This window comes from Phocoena sinus, chromosome 2 (genome assembly GCF_008692025.1).
Source record: "Phocoena sinus isolate mPhoSin1 chromosome 2, mPhoSin1.pri, whole genome shotgun sequence".
NCBI lineage: Eukaryota > Metazoa > Chordata > Mammalia > Artiodactyla > Phocoenidae > Phocoena > Phocoena sinus.
In genome coordinates, this window is record NC_045764.1 from 135,287,255 (window position 1) to 135,314,001 (window position 26,747).

General features: G+C 39.5%; 3 protein-coding genes across 12 annotated transcripts in view; 2 read left to right on the plus strand and 1 right to left on the minus strand.

Annotated features, from left to right (window-relative positions):
- Nucleotides 1-967: 967 nt before the first annotated feature.
- TOMM20L (translocase of outer mitochondrial membrane 20 like) lies at nt 968-11,475 on the plus strand. The gene is given in 5 exon segments (XM_032621744.1): nt 968-1,089; nt 6,318-6,396; nt 7,108-7,186; nt 10,297-10,439; nt 11,422-11,475. Coding segments are annotated over 5 exon segments (477 nt in total).
- Nucleotides 7,108-26,747, plus strand: part of KIAA0586 (KIAA0586 ortholog) — a 125,775-nt gene continuing 106,135 nt past the window's right edge. For 4 of the 9 annotated variants that reach the window (XM_032622264.1, XM_032622265.1, XM_032622267.1 and 1 more), the window contains exon 1: nt 25,484-26,419. In XM_032622264.1, coding sequence (XP_032478155.1) covers nt 26,164-26,419 — 256 coding nt within the window. In that variant the 5' untranslated portion in view covers nt 25,484-26,163. Of the gene's footprint in view, nt 7,187-10,296; nt 10,440-25,482; nt 26,420-26,747 lie in introns of those variants that run through there. The other 5 variants (XM_032622263.1, XM_032622266.1, XM_032622262.1 and 2 more) reach the window with 5 other exon arrangements.
- On the minus strand, nt 11,391-25,240 carry TIMM9 (translocase of inner mitochondrial membrane 9). 2 transcript variants are annotated; one of them, XM_032622272.1, is made up of 5 exons: nt 24,914-25,234; nt 22,528-22,616; nt 13,508-13,572; nt 13,058-13,153; nt 11,391-12,057 (listed from the first exon to the last, which is right to left on the minus strand). In XM_032622272.1, the coding sequence occupies exons 3-5, from the start codon at nt 13,544-13,546 to the stop codon at nt 11,923-11,925; spliced, it is 270 nt and encodes an 89-aa protein (XP_032478163.1). In that variant the 5' UTR covers nt 13,547-13,572; nt 22,528-22,616; nt 24,914-25,234; the 3' UTR covers nt 11,391-11,922. The 2 variants fall into 2 exon arrangements, with proteins under 2 accessions (XP_032478163.1, XP_032478164.1); XM_032622273.1 differs by lacking the exon at nt 22,528-22,616 and having other exon boundaries at nt 24,914-25,240.

Sequence of the window (26,747 nt, forward strand, 5' to 3'; positions counted from 1 at the left end):
CCGGCTAACTTTTGAATAGTGAGGCCATGGGCTGCTTCTCAGCCCCAGTGGAAGTCACAGCAGAGATGATCATTTTGCTATGCACATGGTAGTAATATCAGGAAATCGTAAGTAGCAATTGAATAACCAATCAAACAAAAAAGAAGGTCCTTACCTAGCTTATGCCTTCTCTTTGGCTTTGTATAAAGTCAAAACTCTGATATTTGGAATAAAGTCTTACTTCCTTTCTGCTATGTCTGCTGAATAAGGCAAGTATTAGAAAAGCATCTAGGCTAGTAAGTGTCATGGGTCTCTTGGAGTTGCTTTTCCTCTGGGATCTTTGGCTGTCAGGCCCGGCCCAGACCAGCAAATTAACGTTTTTTTCTAGGCTAAATTATTATTGTTGTTACTATTATTATTACTTCAACATGCCTCCTGCCTCCTGCTGTGGAGCTAAGGTGGTTGGGGACTTTGGACTGCTGGGTTCTTGCAGGTGACAAAGCATACCAGGTTGGGGAATACGGACTAGTGTCCAGGTGCTCGGTGGGCAGTACTGTGAACTAGGAGATGACCAGAGTTATGACTCAAAGTTGCAGTTGAGGGAACACAGGCCTAAGAAGGATCAGTATACCTCAGCTAACCAGATTCCCGACATACTGTGATTTGCCTGAATGGGCGTCATAGGCAGAGGGACTGGGGTGCGTTTGGGTAAGGGGTGCGGAATTTGGAGTACGACCGACCTGGGTTCGAACAGCGCTCTCCTACTCGGTGGTTGTGAGACTCCCACACTCCTCCTCTAGGACCCTGGGTTTCCTCCTCTATCCGCCGGCCGAGGTGCGAGGCGTCGACGCTCAGCTCTTCACGCCCGCGGCCCGGCGCACAGGAAGCCCCGAGGCTGGGAGGGGCGCCGCGCCGACGCCCCCTGCCGGCCGGCCGGGCTCCCCGCGCTGGCGGGCCCGCGCCCAACTCGCGGGACGCCCGCGGCCGGATGCCCTGCGTCCGCACAGCCTTCTGCCTCCTGGCGGCCCTGGAGGCCTGTGGCGCCGTCGCCTTCCTCGGCTACTGCGTCTGCTTCGACCGGAAGCGGTGCGGCGACCCCGAGGCGGGAAAGTGAGTGCGACGGCGTTGGAGGTGCGGCGGGCCGGGCTGGGAGGGCGGCGGACGCGCTGACCGGGCCGGTGGCGGAGGGGCTGACTGGGCCCACGGAGCGAGGCCGGGCCGCGGGTGCCGCCAACGCCGCCGAAAGGCCCGCGGGACGGAAGCCTGGGTGGGGACGGCCCCCTACCAGCACGTGCCACGTTTTGTTTGCAGAAATTAGAGCCCAGCAGCAAAAGGCTGAGGGACGGGGCGCCCAGGGGAAGTACTTTAGCGACGCCGAGGTGGCGTTACAGTGAGGAACCTCCAGCCGATGCAGATCCCGGCTCGGCCTCAGGGTCCCAGGCTGCTTCCTGAGCAACCGTTTCCTGAGCAGCCGTTTCCGAGCACCGCTCTGCCTGCCCTCACCCCGTTTCCGCTCAACTTACGTTTAGTTTTTATTGTCCGCTACGAAAGGAAAGGAACGAAGGAAGAACCATTTGGGGTCGTGAAAAGGCAGCTATACAGTAAACGTGGTAGGAAAAGTCGCTCCGTTTAGTTTATAAAAAAGAAAGAGAAGCCTTTGCCCTTGCTGAGCAGCACCAGACACTTAGAAACCCACGCCAGGCCTCGGCTGGGTGACAGTGATGCACCGCCCACTCCTGTCCTACTGGGCCTTTCTTCTTGCTCAAAAGCAGAACATATCTTCTTTTTCTCCAAAATGGAATTTGATTAGTTACTTTTAAAGATAATCACAATCATCTTAGCGATCGGTCCAACTTAACTAACTCACATCATCTCTCAGAGAGTTCTTAGGTCCTTCTATGAATTTTCATTCATTCAGTCGGTTGAGCACCTCCTACGTGTGAGGCATTGTTCTAGGTGTGGCAGAGGTTAGCATTGTGGGTGGGGGTGGGGAGGAAGACTATCCCCCACGTAACAGGAGCACAGAGGAGGTAGAGGATCACTTTCAGGGCAGGGTTATCATGGAGGTGTTCTACTGATCTACTGCTCCTTTAACCTTAGTGGCTTAAAACATCTTATTTTGCTCCTGAATCTGCAATTTGAGTAGGGCTGGGTGGGAATCACACCTTTCTGCTCCGCTCAGCTTCAGCCAGGTTGACCCCAGGGCTAGGTGCTGGGTCATCTGAAGGCTCGCTCCCTCACACGTTGGGCAGTTATTGCTGCTGGCCACTTAGCTGGGTGTATCGCACAGAACACCTGCACATATCCTCTCCATGTGGCATGGTCTTCCTCGCAGTATGGTTGATGGGTCCCACCGGGCAAGCAAGTGTGTGATATATTTGTGTGTGTGTGTGTGTGTGTGTGTGTTGATACACACAGTTGACCCTTGAACAACACAGTGGTTGGGGCAATGACCCTTCCCTCAGTCAAAAATCTGAAAATAACTTTGCAGTTGGCCCTGCGTGTCGGTGGTTCCAAATCTGAGAATTCAACCGACAGCAATTCAACTGTAGTGCCTATTTATTGAAAAAGTCCGTGTATATGTGGATCTGGACAGTTAAAACCCATATTGTTCAAGGGTCAACTGTATATATGTATTTATACATATATTTGTGAGAGAGAACATGTGGGCGCGTGCCAGGTGGTGCCACTTCCACTGCATTGAGGCCCACTCAGTTTCAAGGGGAGAGGCAATAGCCTCTATCTAGCTCTGGGAATATTGCTGTGGCTGTTTTTGGAACATGCAGTTCTTCACAGAAGACTTTGGAAAAGAGGTGGCATCAAATGAGTGTGGAAGGATGTGTTAAATTTGGGTCCTGGTTTCAGGGGAGACAGCGTTCAGGATGAAGGGAACTGAATGCACATAAAGGTGCAAAATGGGGGATCTGCCAGGCCTATTCAGTAAATCAGTTTGACAGAGGAGTCCCAGTGGGGGATAGTGGGAGGTGAGGTTGGAGAGCTAAGTAGGGGCCGCATCGGAGAAGGCTTTGAAGGCTAGGTTAAGGAATTCAGATTCAATGGGGGAATTACTGAAGATTTCTGAGCAGGAATTTTTTTAAAAAGGAGGAAAGCAAAAAACTTTTTAGGTTACATCAGGCAGGAGTATGCTAGATAGAGTGGAGGAAAAGAAAGTTATTGCAGTAGTACAGGTGAGAGGTAGTCAAAATCCTGAACTGCGGTGGTGTCGGTGGCAACCAGTGATGAGAGATGTGAGATAAATTTTCCAGAAAAAATAGATAGTTCTTGCTGGCTGATGAAAGGGTCATGGAGAGCAGAAGTCAGAGATTTCTGAGGTTTCAAGATGGAGTCTCTTAGGGAAAAAGGTGCAATCGACAGAGTTAAGAAAGCAGGACAGGGAGTATCCATGGCTGGGCATGAGAGAGATGCTTTCCCTGGGGTAGAGCCTGGGTCAGCTCCATGTCCCTCTCCTTCATTGCCCTTATCCGTGGTTGAAGTTACACCATTTGTTTGTGTGATTATTTGATTAATGCTTTCTATTTATTAGAATCAGCTCCATAAGGGCAGACCTTGTCTGTGTTTTTACTCTCCATTGTCTCTCCAGTGCCTAGAACAGTGTCCGGTACATTGTAGGTGCCCAGCAAATATTTGTTGAATATTGTTTATTGTAGGCAGAGAGAAACAGCTTGTGCAGAGGCACAGACTACGAAATTGCAATATTTCAAGTGTTGTGGCCAGAGAGATAGCTGAGTGGTAGATTGGTGTCTTATTGTGGAGGGCTTTGAATGCCAAACCAGAAAGTTTTGCTATTTTTCTGTCATGGCAGATAACCAGTGACGGTGATTTTATTTCAGAGAATGGATGCAATTTTTTTTTTTTTTTTTGGAGTATGGGATGGAGGAGGGAAGTCAAAGGCAGAAACATCAGTGGCAGTCTAGGTGGGAAATGATGAAGATCTGGATTATTTCAAATGAAGAGGCAGAAGCAGGATTTTTCAAATGTTCTTTTATATAATCCTCATAACTACTCTGTTCTTCTAGGTTTTTTTTTTTGTTTTTTTTTTTTTTGCATTACGCGGGCCTCTCACTGTTGTGGCCTCTCCCGTTGCGGAGCACAGGCTCTGGACGCGCAGGCCCAGCGGCCATGGCTCACAGGCCCAGCAGCTCTGCGGCATGTGGGATCTTTCCGGACCGGGGCACGAACCCGTGTCCCCTGCATTAGCAGGCAGACTCTCAACCACTGCGCCACCAGGGAAGCCCTGTTCTTCTAGTTTTATAGATGAATAAACTAAGGCACAGAGAGATGTCACTTCCTCCTTCCAGGATCTCTCTTCCTCCTCACCCCAGGCCCTTTTTGTTTCCCAAAGTATGGTCTGTGGTCAGTCTGCATTAGATTTACCTGGGGCATTTGTCAAAATGTAGATTATTTGACCCAAGCACCAGCCATTCTGATTTAGGAGGTCGGGGTAGCCCAGTGGTTATGGGGGCAGTGATGCTCAGACTTCAGAATTTATAAGAATCTTCTGAGGAGCTCATTAAAAATGCACATTCCTGGGCTCTACTTAGACTGATTTGCTAGGTCTGCGTGGAGCCCAAGAAAACTGCAGTTTTAATAGCTCGTTCAGCCCATCCTTTGTGAAACAGTGCTCTCAGATTCTGCATAATCCCTTATCTCCCTGGAAGCTCCTTCCCTTCTCCATAAGTGACCTCAGATGTACTGCTCTAGACCTGGGGTCCCAAATTTTGCCTGCCTGCCAGACTCTGTAGCCTAGATGATCTGTTGGCACCTCAGCTTTGTGTGTTCAGAAGTATATTCATCATCTCATCCCTTGCCACTGTTCCTCCTCCTCTGTTTCCTTGTGATGCTTCTGATAGCCCTAGGCTCCCTGCTGTGACCCAACTCATCTTGCTTAAAATATCAACCTCATCTTCCACAATCAATCCCCTTATTTTTCTGTTCTCTATCTCATACCCTATTCCTTTTCTATTTCCATTGCTCCTGTACTACCTCAGGCTTTTATCACCTTTTACCCAGGATACTGTAATAATTTCTTAACTGTCTCACTGCCTCTTTTCTTATGCTCTCAGAGTAAATTCCTTCTAAACCGCAGCTGTGTATATGTAACACTTTGCAGTAGCTCCCTACTCTGCAGATGAAAGACGAACCCTCTCAGCTTGGCACCAAGGACTTGGCACCATGGGTGCCTTCTGTATTGACAGCCTTATTTTCCTAAGGATTAGAAATAATACATGGAAAGTTTTCAGTCCATAGCTGGCCTTCAGTAATTGGTAATTATTATTATTGTTGCTCCATTCACCCTATCATAATCCAGCTACATAAGCTCACTTGATATTTTTCCCTGCAGTTTGGCATCACTTGTACTTTCTTCATCAGACTTTCACTGAGCTTCTCCACATCTCAAATGCTATCTTTTCTGAGAAACTTACCCTGATCTTCCAACCAGATGGAATGTACTATGAGCCCCAGAGACATTGGACTTTGTTGTTAATGTGTTACTGATATCAAGCATACTTGTCTTTTCTCTTGGTTAGACTCTGGACTCCATGGGGATGGGCACAGGAGTCTTGATCTCCTTCCCCTTCCAGCTCTCCTTAGAGGGTCCTGCTCTTGGCTCACTAAGTATCTGATGAATGAAACCTGTGGTTGTTACTGATCATCAGCATGTTTGCTGATAAAAGCTTAGAATATGATCTCATCTGCAGGTTTATACCATTTAAAAAAGAGAATTCTTGGGGAAAATAAACAGAAAAACTCTCTGAATATAAAAGACTGAAGCTGAAGTGACTGGCAGTGGAGTTGATACTTTGGGCTAGGGATTGCCCACTTTAGCTTTAAAGACCAGCCCTTGGCATGGTACCAGTGATGATGACATCCTGTGAACCTCGTCACTTTCATGAACCAGCCTGCAGCAAACCACAGCATCCTTCTGAATATCACCAGCTGCCCGGCCAGCCCCCGCCATGCCCTTTGCTAAATCAACAAGCACGGTTAATACCCTAGGCAAGAAAATAGGTTTGCAAAGAAAACTACCTTTGTTATAGTTGATTACAGTGTGATTTCTCCTATGTGTACTTAGCAAGCTGGGTAAAATATGAAGTTATTACAAACACCTCAACCAAACTTGAATATGCCATTTTTTTCATTTGTTTGCTTTAGGAGGGAGCTTCAACTTTTTTTTTTTTTTAATTATAACATGAGCTAAATTTAAGAAATTACCCTAGTCTTCTGACTTTATTTCTCAGAGTTGTTAGATCTAAATGACAATATAACTCATGAAAGTATACTGAAAAGTACAAGAGCTGATATAAAATGGTAATCAGGGTTCCAGGTGTCAAGGGATTAGAGAAGCTGAAGAATAAAACTGGCCAGGCTGCAGCCTGGCAGACGCTGGATGTGCTGGTTTAACAAGGTACCATCTAGGAAGGCCATCAAATGTGCATGGTGACAATTCACAGCCATCGCCTGCTGTAAATATATATATATATATATATATAAATATAGTTTTTTTTTGGCGCCTGAAATTATAACTCCATTTTAAGAAATTGTCTTAAATATAAAGAACAACTGCATTTGTCATGCTTGGATTTAGAGACTAGATTCAAGATGTGCTTTTTTTGGGGTTTTTTGTGGCACGCAGGCCTCTCACTGTTGTGGCCTCTCCCGTTGTGGAGCACAGGCTCCGGACGCGCAGGCTCAGCGGCCATGGCCCACGGGCCCAGCCGCCCCGCGGCATGTGGGATCTTCCCAGACCGGGGCATGAACCCGCGTCCCCTGCATCAGCAGGCAGACTTCCAACCACTGCGCCACCAGAGAAGCCCAAGATGTGCTTTTAAAATAAAAGTTAAGGGACTTCCCTGTGGCCCCTGGTGGGGTAAGACTCTGTGTTCCCACTGCAGGGGGCCCGGGTTTGATCCCTGATCGGGGAACTAGATCCCACATGCATGCTGCAACTAAGAGTTTGCAGGCCACAACTAAGGAGCCCGCCTGCCACAAGTAACACCCAGTGCAACAAAATAAATAAATAAATAAAATAAAAGTTAAATAATTTTGACAAGTAACCATATACCTTACATTCGTTACTTATTGTTAAATATTCTGTGACTCTTTTAGTTGTGGGATCCAGCAAAGAATGAAAAATTACAACTTTTTCTGCAAGAAGTACGAATGGGAGAACTTTGGTTATCCAGAGGTAAGAATGTAAACATTCTTTTGTAAGCAGTTATTTATGATAATTTATATTTGAGAAATATTTATGGATTGGTATTTGTATGTCAGATAACTTAACTAACTAGACGTGTTAACCAACTTGCTTCAGTTTAAGAGAAACTGTCCCAGCATTTTCACTTTATTACAGTTACAGCTCCACGATGTTACAGTTAGTGTTAGTTTTGGTTGCAGTCTTGGAAGTGGGCAGATGGAGAAGCAAAGCCAAATACAAGAACACCTTATTTGCTGTCAGATAAAATTCTAAGTAAATGGGTTTTCCAAATGACTAAATGTTGTATGAATCAAAACTTAAAAATTTTTTAACTGCTTAAGGATACTCCCTGGATATAGGGGCAATTAAAATACAAAGAACCTTTCAGCTTTAACATTTTTTGAGCTGGGATAGTATAAATATGGAGAGGAAAATTATGAGTTATAAATTAAAAGAAAAATAACAATTATTTTATTACATTTTATTTTTACTTACTTTATGTTTAAGAGCTATCATGTAATAGTTTAGATTTAGAGGTGAATGTTACAAATATTGAGATGATGAAAACAAAAATTGCAAATTTGAGTTTTTAAATTTTTCTCTCTCAAAGGTGATTAACATTATTTCTATGAGCCCCTAAATTAATTAGCACTTTTAGGGTTATATACTTCTACTATATTTTACTTCTGAAATTCTCATCTTGGTTGCTTATTCTTTAAATCCCCCACCAAATCCAAAACCAATTACATAAGAATCTCTGGTGTGGAACCCAGGCATCAGAATTTTTTTTTCTTTTTTCTTTTTTTTAATTGAAGTATAGTTGGTTTACAGTGTTGTGTTACTTTCAGGTGTACAGCAAAGTGATTCAGTTTTACATATATTTATCTATATCTGTTCTTTTTCAGATTCTTTTCCCTTATAGATTATACAAGATATTGATTATAGTTCCCTGTGCTATACAGTAGGTCCTTGTTGGTTATCTATTTTGTATTTAGTAGTGTGTATATGTTAATCCCAAACTCCTAATTTATCCATCCCCTTCTCCCCTTTGGTTACCATAAGTTTGTCTTCTCTGAGTCTATTTCTGTTTTGTAAATAAGTTCATTTCTGTCATTTTTTTAGATTCCATATATTAGTGATATCATATGATATTTGTCTTTCTCTGACTTAACTTCACTTAGTATGATAATTTCTAGGTCCATCCATGTTGCTGCAAATGGCATTATTTCATTCTTTTTTTTTTTTTTTTTTTTTTTTTTTGCTGTACGCGGGCCTCTCACTGTTGTGGCCTCTCCCGTTGTGGAGCACAGGCTCCGGACGTGCAGGCTCAGCAGCCATGGCTTACGGGCCCAGCCGCTCCGCGGCATGTGGGATCTTCCCAGTCTGGGGCATGAACCCGTGTCCCCTGCATCGGCAGGCGGACTCTCAACCACTGCGCCATTCTTTTTTATGGCTGATAATATTCCAATGCATGTATGTACCACATCTTTTTTATCCATTCCTCTGTCGACGGACATTTAGGTTGCTTCCATGTCTTGGCTATTGTAAACATTGCTTCAGTGAACATTGGGGTGCATGTATCTTTTAGAATTATAGTTTTCTCCAGATATATAGGTGTCAGTATTCTTTAAACCTCCCTAGGTTATTACAGTACACTGGTTGAGAACCAGTGTTCTAATGCAATAATATTTCACCCAGTTTTCTGTAATCTCAGTTTTCTCTACTCCCTCCTGCCACCACCCCATTTTTACTACTTTGCTGCCAGGTAGTTCTGTAGCCATCTCAGTTGTGTTTATGTCTATATAACCAGAGGGACCATAGAGCCAAAAGTTTTAAGAGAAATTTCTGATTAGCTGATTTGATTGGATTTATTGGTTGGTTGATCTAATTAACCAAACTGATTATTGTTTTTAGGTTACATTAGCTCCATCAACTTGAGAGGCACTATTATATCTTTTTCTTTCTTTAAAAGGTTTGATACAAAGTGTTTATTTCCTACTTAGTTATATTAAATATGTCAAAATGTCAACTTCTGTTATTACATAACACCTGAAGAGAGGCAGCACACTGTAGTCTCAAGGTTCAGAAAATTAGGTTCTGTTACTAATTCTGGCATTAATTAGCTTTGAAACCTTAAGTTATTTCACTGATCTTTGCCTATTTCCTAAAACGAGGTAGTGAGACTAAGTGATTACATGTTTTAACTTAAAGAGAGACTCTATCATTAATTTCCACTATTCACAAATTTTCATTCTTAGTTACTTTACAGCCAATCATCCTAAAACTCATTTTAAAACCACCTAGAAATCAAAGTTCATAAATCTCTTCTCCTCCCCTGGATATGTAATTCATGTTACACTAAATCTTGTTTCAGCTCGTTGATAATACAATCTATGTTTTAAAAGTCTTATTTAGCTGGAACATCAAGATGTTTCACCTGTAATACTTCATCGATCACATATGTAGAGTTAAAGATAACTCATATCAGTAATGGCAAACCCCAGCCTTTTAAAAAAACTCAGTACCTCCCTCTTGCATACCCAAATAGCAGAATGTGAACATTTCCAATTCAAGAGTGCACTTTTAAATAGTAATTTGGGTCAGAAAGTTATTTAATTGGCAGCTCAACATTTTCCCCTTTATACTCTTTACTCTTTTTGTGGCTTGTTCAAATAGTCTTTATTTTTTAACATTTATTTGTTTGGTTGCATCGGGTCTTAGTTGCGGCATGTGGGATCTTTTGTTGCGGCATGCGGGATCTTTCATTGTGGCATGGGGGCTCTTCATCGCGGCGGGTGGGCTTCTCTCTAGTTCTGGTGCACGGGCTCCAGAGCACGCGGGCTCAGTAGTTGCGGTGCGTGGGCTCCAGAGCACGTGGGTTTAGTTGCCCCACGGCATGTGAGATCTTAGTTCCCCGACCAGGGCCTGAACCCGCATCCCCTGCATTGGAAGGAGGATTCTTAACCATTGGACCACGAGGGAAGTCCTCGTGTTTGATGTGTTTTTTTTAGTTTCAATGCTTGGTGCTTTCTTGGTAATTTGTAGAATGTATATTTTGAAGAACTTTAAAATTCTGCTCTAATCTTATAAATCTGTTTCAGGGGAGCATTGAATGGGGCTTGAACATCTCAGCAATGCCTTTTTGGTGTGTGGGCAACCACAGGAACTTCTGAAAGTTTTCAAACACACACTTCCTCCCAAGGTATTTGAGATGCTATTGTGCAAAATTCCCCTCATTTGCCAGGTAAGCACATACTTAATTATCTTTGTGAAATGAACACTGTAAATAACCACGTTGGGCTTAATTACGTAGAAACAGTGAAGTATTGATATGTGTGTGAATGGCCCAAAGTTTGAAATGAGTAAGATCTCTGAATTTTTGTTTGCTTTTCGTGTCTTCAGATGAAACAAGCTTATTCTTTCACGTTCCTTTGACCATAATGAATTGTATATTTTGTTGAGTATTATACGTTTCAACATTTCAACTTTAAAGTTAACACTGTTAACACTGTTTATCTTTGTACTTTCAAAGACATCACAATTATTGACTGACTGCAATGTCAACAGAGGTCTATAAGTTAAATGGTATTGTTAGTTAAATGACCTAATGGCTTAAAAATTAGATATAATACAGAAAACTGTAAATTATCAAAGCAGAATAATACTTCTACTTTCCAATAATATGACAAAACATAGAAATCACTTTGGTAAATTTAAACATATAGGCTAGTGTTCTCTTGAGTACAAGTTTATATTGGTAAATGTAAGCAGACTAATACCTATTAATAAATTGGCTCATGAATGGATATCATTTGATACCAAACTGCTGGGTGTACTTATGCATCAACTAGAGTTTCCTGCAGCGTTTGGATTTGTTTTAGGATTCATTTAGCTCTAAGACACTACTTTAACTTTGGATTACTTTTTATTACATTGATCACATGCAGTAGATGAGAGTACACTGTATATTGTTGGTCTGACTTGGAATCATTCATGTTGGCTTCTCAGCTTTTGAATAAAACACAAAGCAACATAGTCTCCACTAAAGCACAATAATCAATTCTTAAACATTTTGCAAGCTAGTCTCAGATGGGATCTTTCCTGAAGGTACATGAAAATGTCGCTAGGATAAGAATGTGTAGTGCCCACCCTGACACAAGAAGGGAGGCAAGAAAAGGATCGTGCATTAAACTGATTAGCAAGTAACTATTTTATGTATTTACCAGCAATTTGAGGCAGACATGAATGAACAGGAATACTTGGAGGATGATCCTGATTGAAAAACATTTCAATGTATCCACAATCCAGTCAGAATGCTATGGTGCTATATAGTATAAACTGCTCAGTGATATTTCCATTTATTTTCCTTTTAGTAATAAAATTTTTTTTCTGTCTCATACATGATTGAACACGTATTTTGCTTTAAAATTAACAGTCATAATTGAAGAAACCATGGTTTATTTCTCTAATCAAGTGACCAAGCTGCTGAATCTTAAGGCGTCAACAAGTGTTGCATCTTATTATTTTCATTGAACAATAAGACCTATTTTGATTATTCTGGTAAACAGCAATGTTGTTTCCCCAGTGGTTTCCGTTTGCCAAACAGTCATGACAGATGGTTTAACATGGTGGCTACTGCTTTCATGGGATTCTGTCAGGTGAATCCGCATTTCCGGTGCAACAGCTGTTGGCAATCTTTCATCAAAAGTCCATGCATTAGGACTTCTCTATCGTGGTTGGCCAAGGAGTCCTGCTTTGGCAGCCAGGGCTTCATTCTGCTGAATATGATATTCCTGAAATCTCATAGATATTCGTTGAGTCATTTTTAAATATTTCTGTAAGCAATGCTCTGAACAGGTGGTCTAGAAATAAAAAGATCCAAGAGTCAACACAAAAATATTAATTAAAAGAAATTGCATCTATTCTAAAAAAATAACCAGTGGGTACTTTTCTTTTCTTTGAATATATCTGAGAATTAAATGGTATAATGAGTAGCAAGTGATCATAGCTTTCAATTGTTAATACTTTCATCCATTTACAAAAATTAATATATACTGAATGCTTACCAGTTTGGATGGTACTAAAAACAATGGTAAGTCAGTCCCTGCCTTCTGGACTAGATTTCTGCAGTTTCTGTGTTTCAATATTAACTGAAATCCCACATTCCCATCTCTTATTCTGATGTTAAAATGTAGGCCCAGTATCAGGTTTGTTCTTTTTAATGAGAGACTCCCATTCACGACATTCTTAATTTTCAACTTTTTACTTTTAATAAGACTGTTGTACTTAGCATCTCTCAAACTTTGTCATTTATTTAACAAACACTTATTGATTGCTGGTTATATGTTAAGTTCTTGGCATGAATATTTATCAACATATTCCACTGGAGGAATTTTATGTCTCTTTAGCCAATATATAAATGTTTTGAAGAGGATATTGAAAGTTAAGACTTCTAATAGGGTTAGGCAATATGAGCCACCAAATTCAAACTCTACTTTTTCCAAAATTAACCTGAGTTTTCAAGGTCAGATAGGAAAGCCATGTCAAGTTTCTCTAGCCTGGCCATCTTGACTGAAAGCTAATTATTAAGAATCTTTGCTTTGGAACAATGTATTCAGCAAGTCCCAGGCATCTTCTCTAAAAAAGTCTGCCGTAGTTCAGTGTGGCTGTGATATAAATTTGGCATCGTTAAAACTCAGTGCCACGAGTCTGGCTGCTTCAAGTTCCTCTGAGCAATGGAACATATAAAAGGTTAGCCTAAATTCCTGTAATAACTAGGAACGAGCAAAATGCTTAGGGGGATCCCATTTATATTGTTTATGATGAACTTAGAGAATTTTTAGTGGGCAACACTTTTCATACCTCTTCAGGTTTTACTTCTCTTGTTGTGAAGTCTTTAACACAGTCCAAAAAGCAGGTTTCTGTAAGTTTATTGTAGGTTCCAAGAAATTCCTTAAACTACAAACAAATCAGAAGGTTCTTTAATATTTGCTTTTAAAACAAAGATGTTTTAAATACTGATGTATTGAGGCAAATACCCTGTAATACTTGAAATCAAAGGTTCTTTTGCTACCTTAAATGGGTATAATATGATCTACAAAATATAGTCAGATTTTCTATGTTGAATATTTATTATTTCCTGGAATTATCTTTCAAGTTATCTGAAAAATGTATATGCTTCATATCATTTAACATCCATCTGTGGAAATGAAATATAAATAGTTATTTTGTGAGATCACTGACTGACATGGTTATATCCCGTAGTGCCTTAATTTTTTGCAAAATCCTTTTTCCTTAATTATAATACCTTACCTGTTTTATCTGATCAGATTCTGGTATTTGTGCAGCCATATTCTTTTGGTATGTTTATTAGTCACCTGATTTAAAAGTAAAAGTTTGTCAGTTTGTATACAAATTTATTTAGGCTAGTTGAAGGTAATCAAAACAAGCACAGATTTTGAAATAGCACTGAAACGAGTCTACCTGAAATTACTGTTCATATTTTATAAATTTCTGATTATGTAATTATATGTCCCCCCACAATCTCCCAGGTCATTAATAAGAACCTTACAGTTAGAACTCGATTTTCTTAATGCTAGCTATGAGAACCGAAGGCCCTATCTAAATCTCCATTTTTTAGACAGTTTGCTCTGTTACCTTGCAAAGCTACGTATTAAAGTCCCATGCGTAGTACGGTTTTATGGGAAAGAGCTCTCTGGTGTCTTCCTATAAGTACTTAAGTTAACTATCCCCCTGGTTCCTAATACAACTTAGATCTGTGCTACTAAAGATCCTTTTACTATCACTATGTAAATGCAAAGGTTCTATTAATTAACAAACACCATCCACTTATTAATCAACAACACTCATGAAAGAGAGTTCTAAAAGACTCTAAGAGAAAGTTACAGGAGTTGTACATTCTACAGTTCAAAAAGGGTAATCACAGAGACTTACCAGAAACTTCTGAACATACGACACTTTTGATCTACTTGGGGGCAACAGAGAAGTGAAGATAAGGAAGTCAAAGAGTGTTTCTGAATTACTGGGATTTTCACATATCCTAAATGGAGGACCCAGGATCAGTTAATTATGATGTAAGAATGTATCACGTTATTTACTTATTCTATCCTGGCTAGTTCTAAAACAGATAAATCTTATAAACTGGATGTGTATGTCATTCTTACTGGCTCATCAATTATTATTTAAAGTGGCTGTGAAAAACACGAAAATTTCATGAAGCTCACATGGAGATTAAGTAGGAAATTCAAGCTAGGGCACAGTGTATGCTACTATCGTGAAAGAAAATTCTCATTTTGATTAACAAATACAATCAATGGTAATTCCACTCCAGCATTCCCAACCCATGTATAAAACTTTACCCCTTTTGCATTTATTCTTCCCTCCTCTTTTGTCCTTATCCCTGTATGTTCACAAGTACTACTGCCATTTTTAAAAAGTTATTTTTTCCATATGCAAGGGAAAGCACCAGTTCTTTTCTATTTGCTATCCTAGTCTCATTCCAAAATTCTGACTGTCTATACTTCAGGGAATCTCTGGTTTAGTAGTAACAGTTATAAAACTATCTTTTCTATTAAAATTCTTCGGTATCTGCTACAAACAGTGCAGTAGAGGTTTCAAATTAGCCCAACATGCAGGCAACTAGTGTTCCCATAAACACCTAAAAAGTTACCAAGAACGCTCTTTATTCCTATTTTACTTCACAGCTTTATAAATAATATATATATTTTAACCACATAAACTACCTGAAAAATACCAGGAATTAACTGAAGGTCACAATTTTTCAGGTATTGCTGTGACTATCATCATTGATATGTCCCAGGTAAGATACTTCCATTATATTTACTCTTTGCTCACTTAAGTCATGAAACACTGATTCCACACCATCCAACTACGGAAACTGCATATGAAATACAAAACCTACTTATTCCATTATTTTCTAATATCAACTTCAAACTTATTACAGTTTGAGATCTCAGCAGTTACTATTTTGCTAGATAGATAATGGGTAGATATTCATTCAGTAAACATTTATTTAATGTACCAAGTACTGTGCTAGTTATGAAACCAGCCATGCTTCTGAGGTAAGATGCATCTTTATAGCTGCTATAAAATTTGTCACTAACCAGCCCAAGAAACAGAGAATCCTGTAAGTATATCATACAGTGAGGTTTAGGATTTGTGCTTCTGGGAAGGTGGGGTAGATGTGCTTTCCCTATTCTTCTCACTAAGTACAACTAAAACCCCTGGACATTACACATAAAACAAACATAAGACTAAAAAGTAGAGAGGAGAAAGTATATTAGCTAGGGCCCTTGGGACCCGAGAAGCATCACAGTAGTGAATTCTCTCCCTTGTCTGGGTCTCATATATCACAAACTTGGAGCTGAAAAAGCTGGCAACCTGCAATGCCAGTTGGAGTAGTCAAAAAGCCCCTCTGTACCCCCAGCCAAAGTCTGCCTTCTCTAGCCAAAAGGCTAGGAAAGGGAAGCCTGCCTATAAAACAGAAATCTTTTAAACAATAACTGCTGTACTCCAGGCCAACACAGAAAAAACTTTGGTTCTCATCCCCACCCACATCAGCATAAGCCAGATAGTCTTCCACCCTCACTAGGTTGTAACGAGACACTCCAACTCCCACACCAGAATAGTGTCAGAGAAGGGTGATTAGGGAGCAGGGACTTTAATTCTTGCTGGGCATTAATAAGGACCCCTCCCCCAAGTGTCAGTGGAAACTGCATGGGGGAGCCTAGACTTCCTCCTCTGTTGTCAGTGATGAAGTACCTTTCTCCCTTCCCTCTCGGGTGGTATCAAAGGAGGCCTAGTTGAGATTCAGGACCTACATACTGCCCCATGGTAATCAGGCCACATGCCCTCCTGTGGTGTCAGTGGAGGCCACGTGGGGAGTAGTAATGAGGCACTCCAGTCCTCAAGCCAGGGAGACCCAATGAAGGCCTAGTAGAGAGCCGTAACTCCTACGCTCACCCAGCAGAAATGAGGAACATCACCCCCACCCCCTGGCACACAACACACACCCCACCCACCCCTCTCTAGTGACAGAGTGAGGAACTTGGAATTCTACCCTCACCTGGCAGTAATAAGGTGCCCCCCCCATGAAGCAGTGTCAAAGCAGTCAGCTAGAGGAGAAGGTTTAAACAAGATCTAGAGTCTCATAACACAAGATGCAAAATGTCTAGGTTACAAAAAAACAGAAACAAAAACTCATTCCAAGAACTAAGATCTTAAGAAAAAAAAAGATGTCAAACACTGAGATGAGAGATGTTAGAATTATCTGACAAAGATCTTAAAATAGCTATTATAAAAAATGCTTCAATGAATAATTAAGAATGTCTGAAACAAATTTAAAAAATATAAAACTCAGCAAAGAAATATAAGATATCAAGAACCAAATGGAAATTTTAAGAAGTGAAAAATAGAAAAAAACAAAAGAAGCTCAACAGACAGAATCAACAGCAGATCGGAGGGGATAGAAAAAGGAATCTGTGAAGGAAGGAGGAAGATAGAAAATAGAATTATCCAATATGAATAGCAGAAAAATAGAATTAAAAAAATGACAGCGTACCAGGAATCTGTGTGACTGTGACAAAAGAACTGACATTTGTTTTATTAGAGTCCTGGAAGAAGAGAAAGAGGGCAGGGCTGTTAAAGTACTAAAATAATGGCTGAAACTTCCCAAATGTGGCAAAAGAAGAGAAGCTTACACATTCAAGAACTGAATTGCATTCCAAAAAGCGTAAACACAAAGAAATCCACATCAAGATACATCATAGTCAAACATTTAAAAACTAAAGACAAAAAATTTAGTCTTGCAAGATGTCGCTTGCAAGAGAAAAGCGACATCTTCTATAGGGGAAAAACAATTAGGATAATAGCAGATTTCTCATCAGTCAAACCAGAAACCTGTATCTAGCAAAAATATCCTTCAGGAATGAAGGTGAAATTAAGACACTCTCAAATGAAGGAAAACTAAGAATTTGGTGCCAGCAGACCTACCTGAAAAGGATTAAAGTTCTGAGCAGAAAAAAACTGATAAAAGGAGACTTGGAACATCAAGGAGGAACAACATAGTAATAAAAGTAGGAAAACGTACAGTACCCTTTCCTTTTCTTCTTGAGTTTCCTAAATTATATTTGACAGTTGAAGCAAAAATTATAAAACTGTCTAACATGGTTCTAAATGTATATTTTAAATGGGGAGGGTAAAGGGAGGCAAGGCTTTCTCACTTCACTGAAACTGGTAATATACTGACACCATTAGACTGTGATAAGCTTTGTATATGTCATGTAATACCTAGAGCAACCACTAAAAAAGAACATAAGGAGATACACTCAAAAACATTATAGATTAATCAAAATAAATTACAAAAAATATTCAAATAATCCACAGGAAGACAAGAAAAGAGAAACAAAACCAGAACAAACAGAAAATAAAAAATAAAATAGCACATTTAAGCCTTAATAAACAATTACATTAAATATAAGTAGTCTAAAGAATCAAAAGACAGATTGGGGGCTTCCCTGGTGGCACAGTGGTTGAGAGTCCGCCTGCCGATGCAGGGGACGCGGGTTCGTGGCCCGGTCCGGGAAGATCCCACATGCCGCGGAGCGGCTGGGCCCGTGAGCCATGGCCGCTGAGCCTGCGCGTCTGGAGCCTGTGCTCCACAACGGGAGAGGCCACAACAGTGAGAGGCCCGCGTACCGGAAAAAAAAAAAAAAAAAAGACAGATTGGCAGAGTGCATTAAAGAAATGACCAAGTACATGTTGTCTATAAGAAACTAACTTCAAATACAGTGATACAGACAGAGTGAATACAAAAGGATGGAAAATGATTTATCATGCAAGCAATAATACAAAGAAAATAGTGGATATATTAACATCAGATTAAGTAGACTTCACAGCAAAGGAATTTAACAGAGACACAAAAGGACATTAAGGGTCATCCACCAAGAAGACATAGTACTCCTAAATGTGTGTGCCCCAAGCAACAGAGCTGCAAAATATGTAGAGAGAACTGAAAGGCGAAAAAGACAAGTATAGTTTCAGACTTAAACATCCCTCTCCCAACAACTGATAGAACAACTCAACAGAAAATCCACGAGGATACAGAAAAACTCAACATCATTAACCAACAGGATACAATCTACATTTACAGAACATTTCACCCAATACCACAGAATACACTTTTTATTAAGTGCCCATGGAACACATACCAAGATAAAACCATATCTGGGGCCACAAAGTAGCCTTAATAAATTTAAAAGATTTGAAATCATACAGAGTCTGTTTTAGACCACAATGGAATCAAAATAGAAACCAGTAACAGATAACAGGAAAATCTCTTAACATCTGGAAAATAAATAACACTTCTAAATAATCCATGAATCAAAGAGGAAGTCTCAAGGAACTTTTAAAAAAAGTCACTGGACTGAATGAAACGGAAAATACAGCATATTAAAATTTGTGTGACACAGCTAAATCAAGTGCCAAGAGGAAAATTTTATAGTACTAAATGCATACATTAAAGAGGAAATGCATCAAATCAACTATTTGTTTTTCTTTTTACCTCAAGAACCTAGAAAAGAGCAAAATAAACCCACAAAGCATGTAGAAGAAAGAAAATAATAACAGAAATCAACCAAAATGAAAACAGAAAAGCAACAGACAAAAATCAGTGAAATAAAGAGCTGGTTCTTTGAAAAGACTATAACAGACAAACCTCTAGCAAGACTAACAAAGAAAAAGAGTCACATATTATCATTATCAGGAATAAAACAAGGTATATAGTACCATAGACCCTGCAGATATCAAAAGGATAACAGAACTATGAACAACTCTATATACATAAATCTAACAACTTGCTCATGAATTTACTATTATCCTGATATCAAAACCAGATAAAGAAGATACATACAAGAAAACTACAGAAAAATATCTTCATAAAATAGACATAAAAATCCTTAACAAAATAATAGCAAATATAGTTCAGTAATATATTAAAAAAAATACACACCTCTAATAAGTAGGATTTATTCTAGAGATGCAAGGCTAATTCAATATTTAAAAATCTATTATCCACCATATTAATAGATGAAAAAATAAGTCATGATCATATCAATTGATGCAGAAAAAGCATTTGACAAAGTCAGTACCCATTCATGTTAAAAACTGAAGATTAGGAAGACAGGGGAACTTCTTCAACTTGGTAATGTACACCTACAAAAACATCCTACACCCTGTACTACACAGTTCATGGTGAAAGACTGAACACTTTCCCATAAGACAGTGAGCAAAGCCAGATGTCTGCCCTTACTACTCTTACTGAATATACTGCTGGAAGTTCTACCCAGTGCAGTAACTCAAGAAAAAGAAATAAGACATATAAATTGTAAAGGAAGAAAATAAAACTGTCCCTCTTTGAAGATGACATGAATGTGAACACAGAAAATCGCAAAGAATCTACAAAGAAACCCGAGAACAAGATAGTTCAGCAAGTCAGCAAGATCACAGTATACAAGATAAACATGGCAAAAATCAGTTGTAAAAACTGTAATTTTCAGTGTTACTGAAATTAAAAATACAATACCATTTATAATCACTCAAAAAAAAAGATTTATGGGTAAATCTAACAAGGCATGTACAGGTAAATCTAACAAGGCATGCTGAAAACTACAAAATGCTGATGAAAGAAATCAAAGACTTAAATAAATGGAAAGACACATTGTGTTCATGGATTGTAAAACTCAGCATAGTAATGATGTAAATTTTCCCAAAATTGATATACAGGCTTAATGCAATTCCTATCAAGGTCCCAGTAACATTTATTATAAATATAGACAAGATTATTTTTAAATTTATCTGGAAAGCAAATGGACTTGAACAATTCAAAAAAAGACTAATAAAGTGGGAGGAATCAGCCTACCTGATTTCAAGACTTATTACATAGCTACAGTAATCAGTATTGTGTGATTTTGGTGGAAAAGCCGACACATAGATCCATGAAACAGGATAGAGAACCCAGAAATAATAACACAAATATGCCCAACTGATTTTTGGTAAAGATGCAAAACCAGTTAAGTGAAGGTAGCCTTTACAACAAGTGGTGCTGGTACAACTGTACATCCATAGGCAAAAAATTTAACCTCAACGTAAGTCTTTCACTTTATACAAAAATTATCTCAGAATGGATCTGGGACTTAAATATAGAACATAAAACCCATTAAAACTTTTAGAAAAATAGGAGAAAATCTTCGGGCTTTAGGGCAAAGAATTCTTAGACTTCACATGAAGTCTAAGTCTACATATGTGATAAAGAACTAATAACTAGACAACATAAAGAAGTCTGCAAACTCTATAGTAAAAACACAAATAATGCAATTAGAAAATGGGCAAAAGACACCTCACCAAAAAGATATAGATGGCGAATAGGCACATGAAAAGATACTCAACATTGTTAGCCGTTAGGGAAACAAATTAAAACCATGATATATAGCATTACACACCTGTCAGAATGGCTGAATTAAAAAAATATAGTGACACCCCCAAACGCTGGTGAAAATGAGGAAAAACTGGATCACTCAGATATTCCCTAGTGGTAATGTGAAATCATATAGCCACTGTGGTAAACAGTTTGGCACTATGTTAAAACCTAAATGTACAACTATCGTGTCACGCAGCAATTGCATTCCTGGGCATTTTTCACAGAAAAATGAAAACTTATGTTCACACAAAAACCTGTACATGAATGTTTATATACACTTTATTCATAACAGTCAAAAACTGGAAGCAATCCAGATGTTCTTCAACAGGTGAATGATTAAACAAACCGGTACACCCACACCACAGAATACTACTCAGCAATAAAAGGAATGAGGTACTGATACACACAACAGCCTGGATGAAACTCTAGAGGACTATGCTGAGTGAAAAAGCCAATCCCACAAGGTTATATACTGTATGATTCCATTTATATCACATTCTTGTAATGACAAAGTTACAGAAATGGGGAACTTAGTAGTGGTTGCCAGGGGTCGAGGAGGGGTAGGGGAGGAGGAAAATAGGTGTTACTTTAAAAAGGCAACATGACTTTTGAAATGGAAATGTCATGTACTCTGACTGTAATAACATCAATATCCTGGTTGTGATATTGTACTACAGTTTGTAAGGTGTTACCATTGTGGAAAGCTAGGTAAATGACACAAGGGAGCTCTATTTTTCTTACAACTGCATGTGAATCTACAATAATCTCAAAAAGTTTGAGGTTGCCCAGCTTTCTAATCCCTGCCAAAGAACAAGGTACAGTGTGCATTGTGGTAAATGTTAGCAAACGTTCAGAACTAGAGTTCTTTTGGCTTCCTACTCAGAAAACAGCCTGAAAAGATCCAAGAACTGGTAAGATAACTTTTGTGGTTAGGTGTTAAAAGAAAACTTTGTGGGAACTTAAAAAAAAAAAACAAACAAGAGCAATAAAACAGGAATTAAAGGAACCTGGTTTACCAGCAGGCCTCTAGCTGAAAGCACAAAAGGTTATCCAAAGACCTGTTCATGTTTGCTAATTATAATGCCAAAATCAGCTTCTTTTTCCTGTTCCTATCCTAGTATTTCTTCAGGTTAAATTCACATATAATATGACTTTTTCAAGCAGAGGTCAGAGAGGCAGAAAGTATGAAATCTTTAAATGTTGTGTAACACTGCTGACTCTACCTCACTTTCCCTATTGGTATACAACTCATAGTGACAAATGATGGACTGTTATTGGGAAGTCTTTGAAGAGATATAGATGAGGAGCACCCCCAAATTGTTGTTTGTATGAATTTTTTTTGATATTGTCTTTTTTTTTATACCTAAGTGAAGGCAGTTGTTCCTAGAAAATACTGGAGACGGTTGAGTGAATAGATGATTTTCAAATTTACTTGCTAGTTTGTGTCTTCTGAGTCTTCCAGCATTCTATCTTGCAGTTATTTAATCATTAGTTATGTTGACTGACAAAGTCCAACAGCCATACAAACCACCTGATAGTGAGAAGCGGTAGAAGCAATGTGGCTGCCCTTTTATTAGGTCCTAATTACCAGATATTACAAGCAAATGTTTGTTACTAGAGAGGCAAATATCCAATCAGGGGATACCTTCTGGTTATATCCCTGAAACCTGAAGAGGGAGGGAAGGGATAGAGAGTTCTAGCATCTCTGGCTTGGGCCTTAGGAATGATTACAGCAATGCTAAGTAATTTTTGTGTCAAACAAAATGTATCATAAAACCAGGGAACTTAAGAGAATTGTTAGTCATCAAGCTCAAACCTTTTCTGATGCATGAGTTTCCTTTCTGTTCTGGAAAAGTAGTTGTCCAACCTTTGGTTGAATGTCTCCAGTGAGGCCTGATTTCTCACCTGAAAAATGAGGGGATTACAGTATGACTGCTGAGGCCCCTTCAAGCTCTAAGTCTGTTTGATGAAATCTAAACTTCTGCTGGCTAAGTGATTTTTTGAAAAACCTTTTCCTTTTCAATAAGTGAAATTAGTTTCCTCAGTCTGTTCTGAGGTTACAGTTATTTAGCATATGTGTTATTATGTATTAAAAAATACTTAATATCCTGTTTTGCCATGTAATATGTATGTTCAGGTGAACACACAGGACAAACAATTCCCAGAAATTTCTGAGTATTAAAAAAATAATATAACTAATCAGGATGTGGTGGAAGATACCCTCCAATTTAGTCTTTAGAATCATATGCAGATTTCTACCAGGTCTGGAGCCAAATTTCTAATTCTGTTCAAACTTAGTTTACAATAAGTGATTCTTCTGATGTCCTTGGCCGCTATCACTATAACTGATCCTGGCCGCAGCATGGCTGGTACTGGTAATTGGTAATCTTGTGATTCAGGCAAGGATCATGAATGGATGATAAAACTACTGGGTGATAGGTTGGGGAACAGGATATATGCATTGTATCAAAGCATCTCCACAAGTTACTTATCACAAAAAGAAAACTGTCCCTTACATTGGGAAGATCTGCCAATCACCACCTTAACCCGTGTGGTACCACCTATGTGCTATTCTGGCCAAAAATGTTTTATGTGATTGATTATGAGGGAATAATTAGGAAACAGCCACAATTTGGGACTACGTGTAAGATGACTAGACTGGTCTCTTCTAAAAAAGTCATAAAGAAAAGGAGTAGAAAGGGCTGTTCTAGCATATGACTAAAGAATTAAGATAACTAAACAGTTGTGAACTTTGGAACTCAAAAACCATTTTTGAGTTTTAAAATAAAGACTTTTGGGGATAATTGGAGAAATTTGAATATATTATCTTAGGTGTGATAGTCATATTGTGGCTATGTAATAGTATGTTCTTAAGGAGATACATGCTGAAGAAATAAGGGTTAAAGGTCATGATGTCTGCAACTTGTAAGTGGTTCAACAAAAAAAAACCTGTATATCTCTCTATATATGTATATATAGAGATATGAGAGTGGGAAAGAGAAAGCAAGTAAGTAAAAGTGTTAACAACAAAAAAAATGAAAGAACAATCCTGTGAGCCATGTTTTTTGTTCCTGGGCTATCTGTTCTTTGATAGGTCAGATGTCTAAACTGATCTGAACTAACTTGCTAGACTGACATAAAATAGGACTCTACCACATGTCCCTTTACTTTAGATCATTTGCAGCAGCTTTAGGAAATTGTGCCTGATTAACTGGCAACCCTAACTTAATCAGAGCAAAACATTCTCTTGAAAGATCACTGCATACTCCTTTTGGGTTTAAAGGATGGCTTCAAGGCCTTAAAGGATGAGCCTATGAGCACTGGACTAGACGGGGGCAAGATTACTTGGGTTTTAATCCCAGCTCTGATTAAAGGGTTGTAAGATCCAAAACAAGTCACATTTTTAATGAGTTTCTACACCTACGAGCACACCTTAGAGGGGAAAGGTCACTTTTCTTTTACATCTAAGTTTCACCTAGAAAATAAGGGAGATAAATCATCTCAAAAGTCTCTTACAGCTCTGACACTGTACATTATATCTTTTAATTTACATAAATTATAAAACAAATTGTGAACAGATACTGCCTAAAAGCCTGGTAATGAAGGAAATGTAACTGAAATACAGAAACTTATCAAGATTTAAAAGGTTCTCTAAAGCTGAGCCCTTAAGGTCTCTTTTAATTCTAGGATTTCTTCTATCAAAGTAGACAGCTGAGATGTAAAAATAAAAATTTGTTATTTAACGTTTACATCAGATTACATTTTTTGCTTTGATTAATCTTTTAGTAATGCGTAAAGGGAAACGTTTAAGTAATGCATCCTCGAAATCAGCAAATCAGATAAGGGTGTTGGCCCTGGTCTTCTGTCTAGAGAGAATTTTTCAGTTAAAGGAGGGTTCAGCTCAAGGTCACAAGGTGGATGCCTTACAGTCTAACTCACTGTCCCAAAACAAGACCCCGACTCCCCAAACTTGGGTGAAGGTGGCTCAGAGCCTCGTATTCGACCCTCGCCACAGTGATGACACGTTCTGAGGCAGGTCCCAAACCCGCTCTGGGGACGCGTTGCCCGGCTCCGCAGCCCCCATAGCCCCAGGTAACCGCGGCGGCCTCCTTAAGAGGACCCTGCCACCTTTCCCGAGCGTGGCTTGCAGCCCCCCGCCTGGAAAACCCGGGATTCTGTGGGACAGAGAAAAGAGACCATACTTAAGAATAGACTCTCGCATCCGACACCAGTAGGAGGCTGTGGGGCTCCGCTACCCGTCGAGTCTGGGGGCGGAGGATCTGGGTCAGGGCGGGCGCCGCAGCCGCTGGATGGAAGGAGAACACGTGGGAATGGCGATGTCAAATAGCTCTTATACCCTACTTCACCGATTCGTTATAACGCCGGAAACTCTAGAGGAAAAAAGCCGATATCAGAAACGAATTTTTAAAATCCCCTGAAAATTGATTTTTTGATTGTCTGCTTAGACGAAGGTATTTCTGACTTTCTCTTCAATATCAACACGAATCTGTCGAAACTTTTTGTAAAACTAATTTACTTAATCTCGCGTCCCTAACGGTCTGCGGGAGCTACCCTGTAAACAGTCCCTAATAAAATTGGTATTGTCATCTACGTTGGGAGCTCTTCAGGTCTTGGATGAAACTCCCGAGTGTTATTCAATGTTGTAAGTCTTGTGGGGCAATGTACTGCCTTTAATAAAACAAAAAATTCACACCCGTTTTAAGCCTTTTATGTTGGGAGTTTGTTTCCACCCGGAGAGGGATGGAAGAGCACCGGAGAGCGTTTAGCTTTTTGGTTGGACGATTTCATGGCGCGCATGCGTGTTGTGTCTGAAGGGCGGGTTTAAAGGGAAGTAGGTGTTGACCCGCGGCTAACTGAAGCTGTTGTCAGCTTAGACCCGTGACTCCGCTGTTGCCGAGGGTTCGGAAGACGCAGAGGGGTGAATTTAGGTGTCTGATGGTTGCTTCTGGAGGGGTGTGTAAGACTCTTTGGCTGAAGAAAGCTATTAAGCTTCTTATGTGGGTGATTTTGAAAAAAATAGCATTTCGGTTTTACCTGCTTGACTCCCTCTTCTCAAATTTTAACTCCGCCTCCACATCTGGTTGGTTTTGCACTGCCATCTCTACGGTTGGGGAGTGCTCTGTTATTATTATTGCTAATGCGGTCATTCTCTTGTCATCCTCACTTTCAGATTCATTGGCATGGTGCATTAATAGACTGAGTGGGATTAATGGGTAAATATGTTCTAGTCGTCTCTAATCCTGGATTAAATACCAAATTGAAATTTCTAGCTTTGTGCATAGTCTGACGTTTTATTTAAAAGTTGATGACTGCATGTTTCAAAATCACTTGAAATTCACGTTTTCTTTATCATACTCCCACTTTATTTCTTCTCCCTTACCCCTGCCCCCCCGAAATCCTCAAAGCGGTGAAAATTTTGTTCTGAAGTTTTATGGACCCAGAAGAAAATTCTGTTCATAATTGTGGGACTAGTTTTGTTACCAGTAATATGAAAGGCTCTGAGTTTAGCCTGGAAAAGAAAAAAAAGGTTAAAATACCAGCGAGGAGACTTCGTGAGGTAATTTCTCCAAATCAGGGAGATAATTTGCCTTTGCTGAAAGATGAGTTGTCCCGTGTTCCTCCAGCGTTGTCTGCAAATAAACGTCTTCCTGTTAGAACTGGGAAGAGCTTGAATGGAACGTTATGTGGTATGTGATTCCGAATAGTTTCAACCAGTTTTCACTTCTGTAAATCTTTAGTCTTTATTTTCATTTCGTTTTTTGTGTTTCAAAATTTAGAGGACTTTTGATGATTAAATTCCTAAATATATGTCTAGTTTGTACAGGCGTTTGAAAAGTGACCCCTTTTCCTGGGAAAATGGCCAGGCACCCACAGTCTACATCGAATAATACTGAATAGATAGAATGAATAAAGCATTTTGTATTTTGTTTTTTCTTTGCGTGTTTTTGGCACACTGTTCTTGTCCACAACTGAGATGGACACACTCAACTAGTGTGATGTGCTTACTTTTCATCA

Bases quoted from the DNA above. Each gene is read 5' to 3' on its own strand.
- TIMM9 (XM_032622273.1), bottom strand. From the start codon at position 13,546: ATGGCTGCACAAATACCAGAATCTGATCAGATAAAACAG. The intron at 13,154-13,507 runs GTAAGGTATTAT...ATTTGTTTGTAG, and splicing joins AATCTGATCAGATAAAACAG to TTTAAGGAATTTCTTGGAAC. The intron at 12,058-13,057 runs GTATGAAAAGTG...TTTTATTTCTAG, and splicing joins GAGAAGTAAAACCTGAAGAG to ACCACCTGTTCAGAGCATTG.